The sequence below is a fragment of the Antrostomus carolinensis genome, unplaced genomic scaffold, assembly GCF_000700745.2.
Source record: "Antrostomus carolinensis isolate BGI_N321 unplaced genomic scaffold, ASM70074v2 scaffold15282, whole genome shotgun sequence".
Lineage (NCBI taxonomy): Eukaryota > Metazoa > Chordata > Aves > Caprimulgiformes > Caprimulgidae > Antrostomus > Antrostomus carolinensis.
The window spans coordinates 27,440-46,700 of record NW_010300317.1 but is presented as its reverse complement, the minus strand read 5'-3'; the positions used below and the strand labels follow the sequence as shown (position 1 = coordinate 46,700).

The window sequence follows — 19,261 nt, the reverse complement described above, 5'->3', positions numbered from 1 at the left end:
CGGCACAACCCTTGGCACTGAGCTCCTCCGCTTCCCAAACCTGCTCGTTAATCCCCGGCCGGGCCCGTGGGGGAGGAGGGAGGGGAACGTGCCGCCGCCTGTGCCGCTGCCTCTGCCGCCCGGGACGGGATGGGACGGGACGGGACCGGGACCCCCCGCTGTTCCGCTCGGGGCCCGACTGGGAGAGCTGCTCCTGCTGGTTAGCTGCTGCCTAACTAGCTGCTGCTGCTTAACTAACTAGCTGTGCCGCAACCGGTTAACTGCTGCCAGTTAACTGCAGCTCCCCATGCTTCAGGGCAGCATTTGGGGTTTCACATCCAGAAAGGAATGTGCCTATTTCTTTTGAGTTTTCTTTTTTAAAAATTATTATTAGTTTGGCCAACTTGCTTTCCACCTCTATTTGTCCCCGTTTCAGGTTATTTATTTAGATGCTAAAAAAATAAAATTGCTTCTCTTCTCTAATGAATGATTTCAAAGGCACCTCATCAGATTTATCAGAAACGTGGAGCTTTTAAACTTGCTCTTTCTTCTGCTTTGTTCCCCTGCCTGCCCTTTATAACAAGGTTATGCAGTTTCCTCATCAGTGTTAAAATTGTCACCTAAAAAGCAGGGACACTACTGCATGCAGCTGGGAAACATGCTACTCTACACACGAGGAACTAGATCCTGTTTTCCAGGGCGGTTGCTGGAAAGTGTCACCAGCTCCTCTAGCAAAAAAAAAAAAAAAACCAAACTCTTACAGAGGATCCAGTTTGTCTCATTTCAAAGGGAGAAAAATTGTGATCGTTTGTAGCAGAAGTGTGCTGGGTCCAAGCCCTGCAAGCATTTTTCACAGGTCTTTTGATCCAATCACTTATCGAAATAATTAAAAAAAAATCTGATCTGCTTTAACACTGCAGGGAAAAAAACAAACAGACCCAAGACTAAAATTTCCCTGAGCTCACAACAAATTACTCCCTACAGATATGCACATTTGCATTTATAGATCTTAATAAGGGTGGAATCCCTGCATTAATGGAACTAACGATAGAATTTCACGGGACTTGTATAGCCTTGTATAAGGTCCAGGCCTGAGAGAAAAAACAGCTTTATTCCATAGAGGAGTGAAATGCAGGGAGAGGAAAGGAAGTCCTTTCTCCTCCATGCCATTTTGGTCCTTTATTTTATTATACTGTGACACCCAAGAGCAGCAACTGCACTGGCACTGTCTGACCCTGATGGCTCTGTGGCTGAATTTCTCTTACTGGAATAAGAGGCAGGAGCTGTGTGCTTCCATCTCACAAATAATTCACGGCTACAGCAAGACTGCTGCCGTGGGAAAGGCAGCCAGCACTCACAAAGAAGATTTCAGACAGCTGATAATGAGTTCAAAGCCTTGGCTTGTTAATAAGCTTATTTGTTCCCACTACACAGGTCAACAATTCACTTCATAAAAGGATGATGAAAGACTGACCAGTCCAGACAAAATGTCTCCTATCCCTTGGAAGTGCTTTCCTTGCTATTTAATTTTCATGGTACACTATGGGCTGCAAGGCCTTTTGCCACTCCCTTACTCTTAATTTTCCTTCTCTTTAATTATTCTCAGAGCCTGCAGGTGTGCATGGTGCTTTGCAGATTTACAAGGTCTCCTGCCTGAGGAGCTCCCTGTCCAAAATGGACTGGAAAACAAAAAGGGAGATTCAGCCATTAGGATAGCAGCCAATTGAGCTGGGACCAGGGAGATTTCTCCCTTTTGTTTGAGGAACTGCTGATTTTATAAATTTAGACTGTGGAAAGGGAGCAGAAGCAGGAAAAAAAATCCAAACACTACTACTACTCTTGTAATCTTCTTAGTCAGATGGACTTTGCAGATTGGCAGTAATCAGGTTGGTATAAAGGACAGAAATTCAGTGTGGCTGAAGAGCAGGTAAGAGGGAAAACTGACTTTACAGGGATTGGGTGTTGTGCAAAGACTACATCTATTTAAATACAATATGGCTGCTCAATACCTTAATGTGTTCCTTGGCTTTGTAGAGCTCTTCATGTTCAACTGGAAGTGGATCTTTTACTTTCTCCTTCAGCTCTCTCAGCTTGCTTCGTAATTCCTTCATTTGCTTTCCACAGTAGTCCCAATTCTGCCCAAGGAAGTTATAAAAGGTTAAGATACTTTAGCATTATATATTGTACCATATTGATATGTTACAAAATAGCCTCTTCCACCTACTGAAATTAAAAATCATGCACTCTGGTTATTTGGATTTTCTTTTTGTTACACTGTACCACCCATAAGAATTTGGTGCATGGATTTACAGGAGAAGTTGCACTCTCTCTTGAAATTAAGGTTTGTCTTACAGAGCATTTCTGCTAATTTTGTTTTATCCCATCTGAGAGGCTTTTAGCTTTTGGGCTGGGAATCGTATTGGTGACAGTATTAAATTTTAAGACATACCTATGTGCTGTCTAGCCATGGAAGCAAATTTATTGCTCTAAGGAAATAAATATGATCTACCTTTCTGTTTAAAGGTGCAACAACAGGAGGAGCAACGAGTCAAGCTAACTCCCTCGAAGGTAAATTTTAGCTCAGGCTTCACAGCCTGAAGCAGGAGAGAGATCCAGGCCACAGGGAGCATAAGAACAGAGTGGGAACATCCATTGTAGCAGCAAATAGATGCCAACCCCATTTTCCTTTGGAGAATCAGTGGACCCCAGTTTTAACTTCCCACAAGCCCCGATGGCACATGACAGTCAGTTCCCTCAGAGCCTCTCTGCAGCGAGCAGCAGCTCAGCATTTGCCTTGTTGCTACAGAGCTCAGCCTTGGGAATGGTGGGGCAGGGAAGCTCTTGAGACCCAACACCAGAGAAGCAGGTACCACTCCTTTCTGGGGAGGGCATCATCTACCTGTAGGGTGCTGCTGATATGCATCTTCTTCTCCAGCTGGACCTGGGTGTCTCCCCAGCTCTGCTGTAACTGGCTGAGCTCCTCCTGGAGAACAGCACTGGTCTCAGGATCGGAGACAGTGCGTAACTTCTCCCCGACATCGATGATTAAGGAGTACATGGCTTGCCACCTCTGAAGAATCACAGCCTTACTCTTTAAAAGGAAAAAAGAAAAAAAGTTTCTAAGCAGTTCTTTGCAAGCTGTAGAAGCACGCTCCTGGCATTTCACTTGGGAAGAAGTGAAGACTCACAAAGAGAGTTACAAGGCACTAGTTCATATTCATGCAAGAGTAATGAATATATCTTCCCATCTGCTTTTTTCATTTCAGAAGAATCAGATTCTTTCTAATCTTCTGATCTATAAAACTCTACAATAGCTTTTCACAGACTAAATCTATAGAGTGAAAGTGCAGCAGTTACAAAAAGATAGAAATTCAGTTGTCTGAGTTATTCTGAATAAAAAACCAGTTTAAGTTCTGTTAGTACCTCTATCATCAAGAACTAAGACAAATTTTTCAGAGATAACAGCTCTGTTAATCATGACATACTCCAAGTTAAGTAAGCCATCAATAACAATTTACCTACAACACAAACTGGTCTATAACACAAGCAGATATGATCATTGCTTCCTTCTGTAAAACAACAGCAGGAGGGAAGGGCAATTTGGAGTAGGAGGGAGAAGACTTTCTGGCTTTTCTCACTAAGGAAAAGCATAAGCACTAACTTGTAAAATCTACTGAAAACCATCTTTACAAGGCAGGTAAAAATAAAGATGAAATAAGTCGATCAAGCACCACATGGAATATAGTAATGTGTTAATCCATCACCATTAGGTGTGTGGGAACACAATAAATCTTGGACCATGCAGATAGCACTCAATAATGTATTTTTGAAAGGTTTTAGATTGCTTTAAGCAACCGTCAAGTTCACTGCTTGTTTTTACTTTCTTATAAAACAAAGAGGTGCATAATTAAATGGAAAACCAAAATACTCAAAATTAATAAAGGGAAATATTTTTTCCCACGGCATGTAAAATGCAGAACTCGCTGCCCTGGAGAACTGCTGCCCAGGTCTGTGCATCCTGGAGTGGTGGCTCCAAGGAGAGACCCCCTTGCAAGTGCTTTATCCCCTGCTCCTGTCACCTCCTGCCCATCCCTGCATGCACAGGACCCAAGACATGGCCTGTCTTGCCACGTATGTGCCTGCTTCCTTCAGTCAAACTGCAAGGCCTGCATGCAGGAGCCATGCCAGTAAGATGCACACAGACCTAGAGGGTACTTGCCTAATCTCCCTGGCACCCTCCATTTCCATGTTCATACCAGTAATATTTTTAAAGCATACCAACACTACTAAATGACTATGTTGACCAGGAAGTTTCCTAGTATAGGGAGCTTTTCACAATGCCACTATTTTCTCATCTGTGCTCAGCTTTTTGTCAGCAATTTTTTTTCACCAAAACACATGTAATTTTAAAGCTTTTTACCTCACTGAAGTTGTTTCAGTCTGAGAAAAAAAATACAGATTTTAGATTTATGAGAAATAAATACAGTACCTTGATTTCATGAATTAGGTTTCTAAGCTCGTAAGGGCTATAGCACTCCTGGCTCTTCACAGCTTTGAGGAAGCTGTTTGTATCAGCAAGAAACCTGCTGAGACTCTGCAGGGAACTCCTGAAGAGCTGCCACTGGCTCACGAGTCCATCAATATTTGCTGAACCATCCGGATTACATTCTGCCACTGCTCTTTCAGCAATGTGAGCTTGGAAATAAACTCTGTTCTGAAATTGACAAGTGTTGAATGTTAATATATTTTGAACTCAAGGCTGCGTTTTACAATAATTGTGATTGATTTCCGTTTGCAACGCTGTATTCCAATTGCAATACCCAACTATGCAAAAAGCTCTGTGCAGCCCTAAGCTCAGCCCTGCTCTCTGTATTCCATCTTTTAAGCAATCTGAAAAACCTTTAAAATGATACAAGAACAGATAATGCAAATCATTCTTGCTATTATGGTATAGCAACATATATAGTATAGCAATCACAGAAACAATATGCACTAAACACTACTCTGAAGAACAGGAAGGTCAATGCAAATGAGACAACGTCTCTGATTACGCTGCTAATTGATTTATGCATTTACCAGGCTGTAAGCAGGAGTTCAGCCATCATTCTGTCCTACAGCAGTGGGACCTAACTGCAAAGTGAAAATGCTCTGTCTTCTTATTGAACCCATTCGAGCAGTTTCTGGCCTCTCCTACAACATGGTGAGATGATCCAGCAGATCTAGCTGGAGTGATTAAGGCAAACCCATCTCTCAGTTTTGCTCATCTGCAGAAGGCTATGGCCCCAAGACTAGCTCTTATAAAAAAACACCTGTTTTGTGGAGCTGGCTTCCACACAACAATCCAACAGCTTTACTTAGTTTAGTTCTACCTTCCCTGGCAGTTTTAAGCCAAGCTATGGACTTCATACTTGAAGCAGCTGAGGGGAGTGCACACACTGTACTGCCAACTCTCTGGAAGCAGCAGGCTCTGGCAGAGAGGGGTAATGTCTTCACAGCAAAAATCACTGAGGCAGTTCAACTTCTGCTCACAAATATTACTTGCTGCTTCTCACTGAACATTGATTAAAAGTATAAGATTGTACTGATAAAAAACAGGTTTAGCTACCATATGTTTTGAGTTGTGTGGCAAATGATTCAATGCCCCATCACGTGTGCCAGGGGCAATGTGGATAGTCTCACACCTCTGCACTTTAAAAAGCAGAGAGGTCTAGGAAGAGAAAAAGAATCCTTCATATGCTGCATTCTCATTACCCTCTGTAAGAAGGTAGCTTCTCAACCACAGTTACCATTTCAACAACTGCAGGGCAGCAGTAGACAAGGAAGCCTCTAGTCCAGGAGAAATTGTTTTCGTTAGCCAGAACATCCAGTTACTATCCAAAATGCAGCCTGGCCAGGGCACCTCTGTTTCATTCTCACTGCACCCCCTCAGACTCAGCAAAATGTGCCAGGGGGTTATTTAAAGAGCAAACTCAGTCAAGAATTTAGGTTTATGTCCTCATGAGAGCAAAGATTCAATATCAACTCCAAGGAAGAAAGCATATTCACTGAATTACCAGGATCTTGGGAAAAAACCCCAATAGATTACCTTTTCTCTGCTTCTCCGGATTCCAGGAAGAGTAGAACTTTTGTTATGATAGAATTAAATGTCTGCTGATTTATGGAAATCTCAGTTTGCAGCATCTGAAAATACCATGAGAACAACAGTTTTAACTATTCACTGAACAATCTTTGCTATGAAAGCTGGTTCTGCTCCTCCTGAGTGACAGCATTTATGAATTTTAAATGCTGAAAGCACCTTTATTTTCACGTGCTCTATTATTTGCACATAAATGATAGCAGAACCCACTAGGAGCTGTATATAACAGGTAATCTAAAGCCTAAATTTGATGGACTCACTAATGAGAAATGCAATCTAGACAGAGACCTATAGAAAAGGTACAAAAAACTTACATATAAGGGTGAACTTACTTTTTATCATAACAAGCAAAAGTTTATTCTATAAATAATTTAATTGCAATGAATGAATTGGAAACATCTAAGTAAAAGAGAGAAAATAACTTTCCATGGACCCTAATGAATATCACTAACATGCAGAGAATTAACACCCCATGGAATCATCAGCAGTACTTCAGGTAGCGTGAAGCTCTGGTCCACTGCATCAGCACAAAGCCCACCGTAAGAGTTCATGATGTTTAGCATTTACCACATGATTTTTGTTTTCTGTCTTTTGGTTGTTTTTCCATCCCCTCACCGCTAAGACAAAGTCTATAGATAGACACTCTCTAGATAGACATTGGAACTGCATCCCAATGCTACTGCTAGCATGCAATGGACCTTCTCCTCTGAATGGACACCATCATAGGCTTGTGAAGCAATATCTCTATAACACATAGCAAGTGTTTGGAAAAATGCCAATGAAACAGATATCCACCAAAATCAAGCAACTGGTCAAAATGGAAATATGCTGTGAAAATATTTTGGTTTAAATGCAGTTCTTCCAGAAACTGGTAATGTTCCTGCCAGATTGCCAGCAAACTGCTTAGCTAGTTGCCACAGGCCACAGCCTTCAGTGTGGTAGGACAGGCAGATAGGTGACTAACCTCAGGGATGGAGAAACCTAGGACCTCCATGACACAACACTCGAGTACACACTCTTAAATGTCTTATCCCTGCAAAAAGGGATCCATCCATTTTGGAAAAGGATTTTCAAATTTCAAAGTTTTCCTCTGTACAAGTACAAGGCCACATTTCAAAAGAGTAAAACTCTGCCCAGATCTAATTTCTAAAGGCATAGTATTTTCTAGTGATTTCCCCCCACCTTCACCATTCAAGAAGATGCTTCTATTTTTAGTGTTAGCTTTACCTCATATACTCTCTGTTGCTCTTGCAGTTCTTCAAACCGTCCTGGAATATTTGTTTTTAAAGCCTCCTTCATTTTTTCTTGGAATTTAATCCAGTTTTCACATTTCTGAAAGAATGTCTTTTCATCATTTTGAGTTCCCTCAAGCACACTGTAAAACAAAAGAAATCATCAGAAACTATTGTGTTGGTGGTTGTTTGTCTGGATACATTTGCATACGGCCTAACGTGGTGGTTAGCAATACTAACATAGCAGGGTTTTGCTTGGCACTTTGCTGCCTTCTTCACCTATGAACATCTAGATTTTTGTTTCAAGTGACTTGGAATACAAATAGTCACTGAATAATGTGGAGTAAGTTGAAAGGGCAGGAATTCAACTTGGAAAGCTCCTGAGAAAGCTGAGAACAGATTGCAAGACTTCCCATGCTTTCATTTGGTTCTGATTTTCCTCACAGAAAAGGAAATGGTTAGTAGTGATTTTTTCAGACCTGCAGCGTTCCAGAGCAATTGCTGTTTTCTGACTCCACTGCCGAGTCAGGCTCTGCATTTTCTTCAGGGTGAAGTCACTGAGTGGCAGCTTAATGCTTGCTTCATTCAAACTTTCTATGCTTGGAGAAAGTGCAGCAAGCTCCAGTGTGTGATTCTGGAAGTAAAAAAATTAAATTAATTGCAAAAAAATACTGCTTTTCTTTCATTTCAAAGAAATATAGAAGCCTCTTTCGTAGGAAGCATCTGAACATTATGCACCCAAAATGCTAACCCAAAAAACCCCAACATTTCTTTGTTAACTTCAAAGAATATAAGAAACAAAAAGGTCACAATTCCCTTACACAGGGCCCCTTTTTCCAACAGTACTGAGAACATTATGCACCCAAAATGCTAACCCAAAAATCCCCAACATTTCTGTGTTAATTTCAAAGAGTATAGGAACCAAAAAGGTCACAATTCCCTTACACAGGGGCCCTTTTTCCAACAGTACTGAAGAGATACTCAGGAGCTGGTACTTGCAGATTCACTTTGTACCCTACATTGAGGGCAACAGGGTAGCTCCAGAGCAAAGCTTGGGAAAAGGAACTCCCATCAACCCCAAATCTGTGTGATTTTCCTCCCCTCCAGGCAGGCATTTTAGAGTTTTTATGAACTTTTTGCTTTGTGTTTTGGATGAGATTATATTTACTCTGATGGAAGTGCCATAACTACAATACTTAGGACACAAAATGTTCCTTGAAGTAGGCAAGAGCTGGTACCCTATGGACACAAATTCTGAGTAGGTATCTTTTTCTGCTTGGGAATACAAACGTACCATGAGCAATTCTGAGTTGTCTGTTTCTCCTTCTAGACAGAGACTATCAAAGGCATCTGTGCAATTCTTGACACGACTCTCCAGCGTTTCAAGGCAGTTATTGAAATCCTCCAGTTGTAAAAGATTGAACTAGGGTGAATAGTGCATATTTACATTAATTATTATTTAATATACATATTCAGTATATAAGAAGGAGCATAAGCAGTATTGTCAGGAAAACAAACACGTTAAATGCAAATTCCAAAGTATCTATAACTGACTAACTGAACTTTTTCAGGTTTTGCAGTGGATAAGGGGAAAATTTAAGTCAAAGCAGAGAACAAGAAACTGAACCTCTAAATCCCAAGAGATTCATATCCATATGGAAGGAATAAGGGCATCTGCAATATATTTTTGTGGCTTTGGGCTGTTTGATTTATTGTGAAATTGGAAAGCCAAAACTTATTTTATCAGATGGAAGAAAATTGTGAAAATGAGGTTCCTTTGAGCTACACACAGGGCCTGCTCCCATGTGCCTACAGCCAAGGCTGTGTAGGTTACATGAGCTCTGTGCAGAGAAATAACTAGGGCTGGAATTCACCTTTTTTATTCACTAGGTTTGTTTCTTTCAGTCAGGGAGAAGAGCACTGGGGAAGCTTTCTCTGTCTTGCAAGAATTAAGCTTTACGTCTCTGAGAACACCAAAACAGCAACATTTTTATAAGGAATGAATGGCAAAAATTGGTGTGGGGAGAGAGACAGTTGTGTGTTAACACTACAGGGTTGCACCAGAGAAAATGGATATGCAGAAATGAAATTTTTCATGGAGCGAGAAGATCACAGGGAGTATGAGAAATCCGTTATCTTCACAAAGATATCTGGATTCCAGCCACTGAACTGTGCTGGTAGATAGAGTCATAAACAGAGCTGGCTGAAAATTTCTTGATGAATTTGGGTTTACTTTAGAACAGAACAATTCATTGAAACCTGTCTTTTTCACAGGAACAGATTAGTTTTACATCACTACATTTGTACAGCAGTACATTTGCTTGCAAGTTTTCTCAGGAATACCTGAGAATTCAATCCCAAGGAACTCCTGTGAGCAGAGCATCATATGGGGAAACCTGGATCCAGGTCCCTCCATACTTTGCCTGAACACGGATGTGAATATGGTCTTCAAAATTACATCAAATGACCAGTTTTCTGCTCAGTTTTAGATACATTGTGTGCACTCTTACAAAGCAAACTGAAGCCCTTAGGTTTTTTCCAAGGCAGAGCTGAGAAAGTTTACCACTTACTTTGAAGTTCATAAAATAAAAATACATTTCCTAACCTGTAAACATCTGAGGGTCTCATACTCCTTGCCTGTAATAGTTCCACTTACAAAAGCTTGTTAGAGCAACACAAGGGGGTAAGTAGGGTGAAACCTTCTTCATCTGTCCCCCTGGCTTCATGTATTATTTCTGTACATAGCTGATCATACTGTCAAGCTTTATTTTACTGAAAATTCATTTCAGTTCAAGAACTATGGGGCACTAGTGAAGAAGGTATCTCACACAGGGCTTCTAGTGAACAAGTTGCCTCATACTGAGTCATTAAAAAAATACCTCCAGTTCATCTAACTTCCTCTGCAACATCTTTTCAAAATAGGATGCTCTCTGGAGCGTCTGTAGCTTCTCCAACAGAATGTCTTGTGCAGTTGTCCCAGCCTGCTGTTTTATCTGATCAGCCAGCAAAGAAATCTGGGTATACCATCCTGCTATGTTCTGAAGGCCACGCTGTAAATTCTGATGAGAGAAGAGGAAATAGAAAAAAGTCATCAAATGAATCGGATCATAATTCATGTGACACTTTCATTTAGTATCTTTTGTTGCTGTAACTAAGCTGTTTTTGTTGATCTCCTCCAGGAGCTAAATTCAGCTATGGTGAAAGCTTCAGTCTTTTACTCAGAGGACAATGGGAATTGCACCCATTGACTCTAGCGCTGGGAAAGACACAGTTCAAAGTTCAATGGAATGCCAGTGACTTCAGGCAGTGGGATACTACTGCTACAGAGGAGATCGGGAAGAGAAATCAAAACATCTCTCTCTACAGAATCACAGAATGGTAGGGATTGGAAGGGACCTCGAAGGACCATCTAGTCCAACACCCCTGCCAAAGTAGGATCACCTACAGTAGGTCACACAGGAACACATCCGGGTGGGTTTTGAATGTCTCCAGAGAAGGAGACTCCACAACCTCTCTGCGCAGCCTGTTCCAGTGGCCTCATAGTGAAAAAGTTTTTCCTTATGTTTACATGGAACCTCCTGTGCTCCAGCTTGCACCCATTAACCCTCGTCCTGCCGTTGGACATCACTGAGAAGAGCCCAGCTCCCTCTTCCTGACATTCACCCTTTACTTATTAATGAAGTCACCCCTCAGTCTCCTCTTCTCCAAGCTAAAGAGACCCAGCTCCCTCAGCCTTTCCTCATCAGGGAGATGCTCCACTCCCTTCATCATCTTTGTGGCTCTGTGCTGGACTCTCTCAAGTAGTTATCAGTCACGTGAGCTGTCCCACCATGCCTCTGTAATTGCCACCAGATCACAACCCCTTGACCCCAGACAGATTTCTAACTCCTCCTGTTTGTTCCCCACACAGCGTGCATTGGTGTGCAGGCATTTCAGGGAGAGAGCTGAGCACGCTGATTGCACCCTAGGGGGGTGGGAGGCCTTCTGTTCATTTACACTGGCAGATGGAGAAACTGGCCCATGCTGCAGATGAGAAATGCTGTTATGTTACAACCATACCAGTACTTTGGATCCCTTACTGACTGAGGACTATGGTTTTGGTTTTATTTGTTCTCCTTTACTACAGAAATGTTGCTATAAATGTAAACTCTAAAGGCAGTACAAGAACAAAGAGAATCATTTTATACTCATTCAATGTGTTTGATTTTTTTTTTTTTTTTAAATCCAGACAAGGAATGGTAAGATGTCATCTTTAAATATATCTATTTCTAGAACTGTCATTTACTTTTAGCCATGAAACCCCCTGGAATTTGCCACTGTATATTATGTTTTCTGTGAGCAATGATTAAAGACCTCTGATTGATAGCAAAGAGCAGACATGTTCCCCTGAAAAGCAAAATGGCTCTTAGTTCCTGGATCACATTGTAAACTGCCACTTCAGCCGTTTAGTAAATAACCCATTTTGATTTCTTACTCTCTATATAGGACTTTGTTTTTTATTTACTGTGGCAACAGAGTTCCATAAAACCATACTCTTTCCTAATATATACTAGAAGAAAAGATTAGAGAGGTTAAAATGCAGTTTTGTAATGCACATGTTTTTTCAAATACACATAACTCATATTCCATATCACTGATCCCCATTTTTCTAACTCACCACTTTCAAAAAACACAATAAATTCCATGTGTCCTACCCACAGATACCAGGACAGGAACTACAGTGCTAATGGCACTCTAGTGGTCATGCATTGCTTAGTAGGTGCAAAACTCTTCCCCAAAATTTCCAGAAAATGTAATGGCTTTTTGCTGACATATTGATGAATTTATGTCACAGCCATTAACAGATCAGAAGAAAGTGAAAATATTTTGGTCTAAGTTTTGCTGCTGTCAGTTGTTTCTGACGCAGGAAGAAATACGAGTTCTCTTTCTCATAATGTAAAGTTTCTTAACTGGCCACATGCAAAATGGAGTACTTTGGACTTCTTCCAATACGTGGCTAGAGGTTCATAAAGCATGATGAATCATTGCTCTGTCCTTATTATATTTCTTTATTGCAGTCTGAAGAAACCAAAAATATCAGAACCTAATGACAGCTTTGCTGCCTGAGAGAGTCAAATGTACCCTGTGGTCTCAGCATGAGATCTCATTTGCCTAAAGTCAGAAGCATTTAGAATAATCTAATAAGCTCAGAAATCTGTGAACTTATCAGACCAGGCCAAAAATGTACCAAACCCAAATAAAACCAATTTGAAGACTGCAGATGATCTCAAGATGGTCCTGTGTTCTGGAAAACTGTTGTGGTTTTTTTTCCCCATCTATTGTTCTAGTAGATATTATCTCTCTTCCCAAGCTATTCCCCATAAAGTAAATAATTTTTGGTTTAATGATTCCTTCCAACACAGGCCTGATTCTTTGTACAGAGCAGAAAGTGGTAAAGATGGAGTATGACTGCTCCCTTCTGCTCTCTTCTCATCCTATGTTAAGCCCAGTTTGGTTTGGTCTCAGGATCTATCTGGTCAAAGTATTTAAAGGAAATACAAAGGTGTCTGTTAATGGAAAAAACCACAGATTTTACATTTTCCACTGACTGGATTTGGGGGAGGAGGGGAGAAGAAGGTATTCGTTTGATTTGTTTCTCAAAAAGAAATCCTGGTTTATACACAGGCTGAGAGAGTTGGGGCTGTTCAGCCTGGAGAAGAGAAGGCTCCCGGGAGATCTTATAGCGGCCTTCCAGTACCTGAAGGGGCTACAAGAAAGTTGGGGAGGGACTTTTCATAAGGGCAACTAATGACAAAACAAGGGGAAATGGGTTTAAACTGAAAGAGGGGAGGTTTAGATTAGATATTAGGAAGAAGTTCTTCACTGTGAGGGTGGTCAGACACTGGAACAGGTTGCCCAAGGAAGCTGTGGATGCCCCCTCCCTGGAAGTGTTTAAGGTCAGGTTGGATGAGGCTTTGAGCAACCTGGTCTAGTGGAAGGTGTCCCTGCTGCTGGCAGGGGGGTTGGAACTGGATGAGCTTTAAGGTCCCTTCCAGCCCAAACCATTCTGTGATTCTATACCAGGCAGCAGAAACAAATTTATGTACCTTTACATCCTCTATCCTCTGCATCAGGGTTTCTATCGTGTTATCCTCGGGCACGGGAGCATCCAACAGCTGAGTGCACTGCTCTTTGTACTGCTGTAACTTGGCTGCTGCCTCAGTGCATGAAGTATCGCAGGGCTCCCAAAGCTGCAGCGTCGCTTGTGCTGCCCGCAGTTGATCTGTGATGTCTTCATTTACTGAGTTCCACCTGCCAAAATATCAAAGGATAAGAGCCTTTTTCCTAGTAGATTCTTCTCCACAACATGATGAATCTCTTGTGGGAGGTTCTTTGCATTCATACCCATGTTACTGAAAGGCTGCTGACAGAGCATCATTTTGTGCTCTGTGATCTACCACAAAAAAGGTAGTACCAGCTGCTCCTCACACAGGTACCCTTAGACAGGTGAGCCCTAGTAATATAGATTTTAAAATCTGAAAGATGTTCAAGTCCTACCTCACCAACTTTTTTTTTTTTCTAAAAAAGCTTTTTTTTTAAGCTTTTTTGCAAGCTTACCTAGTGTGTGCCTCTGTGCACTTGTGTTCAATAATCTCTGCAAAGGAGGGGGAGCAGTTCTTCTTCAGGTTACTGGCAGCAGCCTGGAGCTTGGCACAACTTTCTTCGTTGTTCTCTGATTCATCTTGAAGAGACTGTAAAATGGATTATTGCAATTAGTTGTGGAGATGAATGACCTAAGTACAGCTTCCCCTATAAATTGGTAGGGATAGGGTAGCAATAAGGCCACACATCTCCAGCATAGATTAAAATGTTTGTGAAAAATGTAACACCTGATCCTAAAAATTAGGCAGCTAAAAGAGAGGTGAAATGGTCCAAGTTAAAAAATTATTCAGTAGGCCTATTTTAAACTGAGATAATTTATCTGCTGTTAAAAAATCAGCTCATTTAACAAACCCACAGCCTTGAATTGATTAAATTAATTCACTAGGAACTAAAAATGTTTTTATTTTAAACCTCTGTTTCAGGGAAATTTCTACTGACAGTAAAGTTGGCTTGACAACTCCAGTCCCTGGCTGCATGTTCTCCCTCCTGATGCAGGCAGTTGCAGAACCCTGCCATGGATCATATCTGTGAACTGATCCAGATTAAAAATAAAGAGGGTGATGGAAGGAAGAAGGTAATAAGGTGCCCAGTTCCTTCCATTTATTACATGCACCCACGTGAGGGTGGAGAGCGTTTATGCAGGCTTTACTGCCAAGAGACAGGTACCCAGGATTTGCAGCTTGCACTGCTTCTGATACAACTTGAAAATAAACCAAACCAGGCCTTATTTACACTGGAACAGGGAATGTTTAAACAACCTTTCAACACTTGTTTATAGCCAGGTAAGGTGATTTTAACTGTATTGTAAAACATTCAGACCTGGGGCCAGCCTGCCTGCCTATTCTAGATACCCCACGGAGACTCTGCAATAGCCAAGCAGAGCAGCAGGATGATCCAGAGCATTTACACCCGGCATTTGTGCCCAGTCTCATTCAGAGGTCATGCAGGAAACCCCAGCTCTTTGGAGGGAGACTGAATAGTGGACTTTGTGCTAGAGGAATTGGAAATATCAGGTTCGAGGATCTCTCTCTGATCTAGGGCTGCTGCACCCACCCAACCCAAGCCACAGCTTTTGGGAAGGGGAGTCCTAGGCCCTGGACCTTGACTCCAGTTCTGTTTATACATAGAAAGATGCTTAAATGTAAATAATGCTTTAATGCAAAATGTGTCAGCAGTCACCAGCACAACAGCTGGGACATAGTTCCCCAAGCAGAACATTCAAATCACAGATCCAGAGACATGGTTTTCTTGCCAATTTTTTCCCAGGTCCCCTTGATTTCCTGCACTGAGTCCCATCATCGATGCACAGGCATCTCCTCCCAGGTTATGCTACAGCCTGATGGCAGGGCACTGCCCTGGGAATCGCAAGCAAGGGGGGAAATTTCCTTCCAACCAATTTGCTGACAACCAACGTCTTTCACCTGAACGGTGAGTAACCTTTAGGCAAACAAACACATATAGCAATGGCATCAGGTTTTCCTTTGCCAACTGTATTTTCAGCTAAACTGCCTGCTGTCCATATGGATTAGACATGGAGTAAGTAGACACTAGCATGAAGGATAGTGGTGGAGTGCACATGTCCATCTGGACTCTGTAGTGCAAGGAAACAGGAGGACCTGGTGCTTCATACGGTGCTTCCAGCACGTGCAGAAGACCAAAACATTAAGGGATCTTTGCAATCCAAAATGGAGGCTCTGCTAGCCCACAGTAAGGCAGACATGGCAGCAGCTGACTTGTACTTCTCTCTTGAATCTTGGTACCTAAATTGCACTGAAGTTGAATTTAGGTGCTAAATTAAAAATAGTCCTCAGTGCCTCAGTAAAAAAAATAAATAATAACAAAAATAAAAATCCACTGACTTCAACTGCACTATAATAAAGAAGAAGTTGCTCAGATAATTTTTTCTGTCTTTTTTTCAGTGGAGTTTGTTTGTTTAAAGGCACGGGAGGAAGTATAGAAATAAGACAACCTCAGTATATTTACCTGGAGAGTTTTGACCTGGTTTTTCAAAGCTTCCAGTGACACCACAGAAGGTTTACACTGGTCTATGTAGTACAAATATCTTGTTGTCATCAGGCTGACTTCTGCATAAACTTCATCATATACTCTCCACTGCTCCAGTATTGACTCCATTGAGGTCTTTAACTGTGCAACCTGCAAATGAACCACTTTTGTTACTATTTCTTCAGTAGTCTTAATGTATAAACCAACTTTAAATTGACTTAAAAATCTAGGCTCTATGCTCACTCCATGACAATCCACAAGAATTTCACAAGTTGGAGTATTTTCCTACTTGGTAAGGAATTGTGCAGGCTTCAAACCAAGCAGTAAACAGTATTTACAGTGAAGTATAAGAATTCACTGGAAATAAAAATTTAACCAGATCTCAAGGTAGCGTTATTCTGTCAACCACAAATCCAGAACCTCACAAAAAGTAAAAAGTACTGAAGTAATGAACTGCTGATTCCCTCCTGCCAAAATCAACCTGAAGTGGGAGGAAGTTGAGAGCCTTAATCTTCTTAGGAAGCAGATAGTTTGATCCAGAGATCAAGTTTCCTTTTAATGAAAATGTCAACAGAAATTGTTTTGTAGGGAAGAAGACACTACTACAATACTCTAGAGAGCTATGATCCCTCTTATGCCATTGTGCTCTAATAATGAAGGCCCACCTGAATCACAGTCTAGGAACTTCAGGATTCTCATATAAAATTAAATCATGAATATGCTCTTTGTTTTCTGTGTCTCTTTCATTACTACAGTCATTTAATCTGTATTGGGGCAAGCATGGTTTCCATTTGCCACATACTCCTAGACATTGCAAACACAAACCCACAGTCCTCCTTCAGTGTGATTTGTCATCTTAATCCTTCTGTATCAGGTAAGTACATAAGGCATATCCTAGGTTAGACAAAACATTCATCTAGTTCAATATCTATTTTCAGTAATGCCAGTACCAGATGCTTTGAGAGGAGCATGAAAACCTGGCAAGCAAACAAGCATGTCTTCATGAGACCTGGCAAAGCCAGATGTCAGATTTCAGTTGACTATGCATCCCCACAATGGAAGATGAAGACTTCTCTGCACTGTAGTGCACACTAAATAGACTGTGTGGATCACTGTATCCTAGTATCCTAGTTCCAGGCATGCAGGAATAGATGGATTAATCATCCCTATTCTCATTTGAATCATGGTATAGGTGGGAGGAATCTCTAATTGCGTTTTGCAGCCTGCGGCTAATTACTGCCCACACACACAGAAGACGGAAAGACATCATGCTCAAAAAGTGTGTCTGGGCCACAGACTCACAGGCTTGAGATCAACCTATGGACAATACAATCAAGGTATCACGTGTCCTTAGACCTATATTTGAAATCACAGCATGGCTTTGCTGAAAGCAGTCACCTGTGGGAAGAAAGCAGCACTTGGTGTTTCACTGCACATGTGGACAACTAGGCTGTGAGAACATTCTGCAGTTTGTAAGTTCAATACTTAAGTCATAAAAATACTAAAATTAACATGACCCATGGTGACTGTAAGAAGAAAAAAGCACTAGGCTGTCAATCCTGCCAATTTCAATCCCCAGCTCTACAGTGGAAGGAAAAACTTTCATCACATACACAAACAAAAACTTCTCTGCTTTTTTGGTAAGAAACAGCCACATAATATCTTTTGAAATCTAAAACAAGAAGCAGCAGACCCATCCTGGACTGACACCTCATGTGGAAGAGTTCAAGCAAAAGAGTTCAGCTTTCACAAAGTTTTGAGAACAAAAGCTAGGTGTTTATAATAGAAAGGAAAGGGAATCAACTATAAACACAATCACTACATCACAAATAATCCTCTACAGTATATGGTTATTTATTATCACAAATTTAAATCCATAAATGTACTCATTATTACATCTTCTGTGCCTATTAATTACAAAAGATCAGTTCCAAGTATAAAGACCATGTAACTATAAATGCAGACTGCTGGGGAGACAATTTGCATGGGAAACCAATATACCAGACTCTCCTTGAAGCAACTGGAAACTACACAGGATTTCAAGATAGCGAAAGCCATCCAGGTGTGTGGATGAAAGACTAACTGGGAGATGGAAAAGCTACAGAGAGAACAGGGCAGGAGTGGGCAGCTCCCACCAGCATACTATAGGGGAGAAAAACCAGGGTATGGAAGAAAAGCAGATCAAGTAAGAGAGTTTAAGGTTTCTGTTTCCAACTTAACAAAAATAGCAGTGTTATTTCTCTATTTTCTTAAACTGCAGATGAGGGTCTGTCCCTCCTCCCCCTGTATTCAAACTACTTTGAGATAAGACTTTTTTTCTCTTTCAGCTTTGGAAATACATTAATTTACATTATGGTAAAGACTTAAAAGAAAGTACTTAGGAGTTTTAAGATTAAGAGTAAGGAATACTTTGCATCTTTTTTGTACAAGATTGTGCCATCCCATGAAGAAAAATTGTAACATTGGTGGGAAGACTATGTCATGGAGGAATCTGAAAGCAAACAAAGCTTTTACCTGGCTTACAATGCTGTCAACCATTTCACACAGCTCATCTATCTTGAGAGACAGAGCTTCTGGGGTTTGTTCTGCACTACCATTCAAAGCCAAACCCTGTTTGAGCTCATCAAGAGTTTTGGATTTAGTCGTGAGTTGATTTTCTAGCTCCTAAATGAAAAAAAAAAAAAAAAAAAAAAAAAAAAAAAAGAAAGATAAATAACATCTTTTAACGAGACCATAGAAAAAAACCTGTGTGAGTAGCTTAGATAAAGTTTCCTCCTTTAAAACTAATTCCATGTAATTCTTCAGCCATGCAACACCACTACAATTTCAACTCTGATACACAACAGCTGCTTTACAGGAATTCAGAATGACAGCGGCTTCTTTAGAGTCTCCTGCAGGTAGAGCTTGAATCAGACCATTTAGTGTCAGCATGAGCACTGGACATCATGCTTCAGAAGGAAATCATCAGGAGCTAATTCCTCAGCCACCATGCAGGCCTCTTTGTACCTCTCCAGACTGAAAAAGATTTTATATTAATGCAGCTGAACTTTTCCTTGGGCAGGTTAGCATTCAGGTCCTCCTAACTTCCAGCACACAAAGGTAAGATAGGAACTGATTTTGTAATATAAGAGTTCCTGACATCCTCACAACTTCTAGAAAATTATTTTCATCTTGTCATCTTTCCATCCCACAGGAGAAATCCCACTGAAATTAATGGAGATGCCTGGGAGACTAACTTCCCCCCTAACACAATCAACAGGATTATAAG

At 41.0% G+C, this 19,261-nt stretch overlaps 1 protein-coding gene across 1 annotated transcript in view; it reads right to left on the bottom strand.

Moving 5' to 3' along the window:
* The window catches only part of LOC104521184 (nesprin-2), a gene marked incomplete at its 5' end in the record, with an annotated part of 84,868 nt that overhangs the window by 38,483 nt on the left and 27,124 nt on the right, over positions 1 to 19,261 (bottom strand). The window contains 13 exon segments of the mRNA XM_010163105.1: positions 1,989 to 2,114; positions 2,879 to 3,070; positions 4,469 to 4,623; positions 4,626 to 4,693; positions 6,065 to 6,159; positions 7,343 to 7,490; positions 7,827 to 7,981; positions 8,642 to 8,770; positions 10,227 to 10,406; positions 13,434 to 13,638; positions 13,945 to 14,078; positions 15,973 to 16,143; positions 18,508 to 18,657. Coding sequence (XP_010161407.1) covers positions 1,989 to 2,114; positions 2,879 to 3,070; positions 4,469 to 4,623; positions 4,626 to 4,693; positions 6,065 to 6,159; positions 7,343 to 7,490; positions 7,827 to 7,981; positions 8,642 to 8,770; positions 10,227 to 10,406; positions 13,434 to 13,638; positions 13,945 to 14,078; positions 15,973 to 16,143; positions 18,508 to 18,657 — 1,908 coding nt within the window.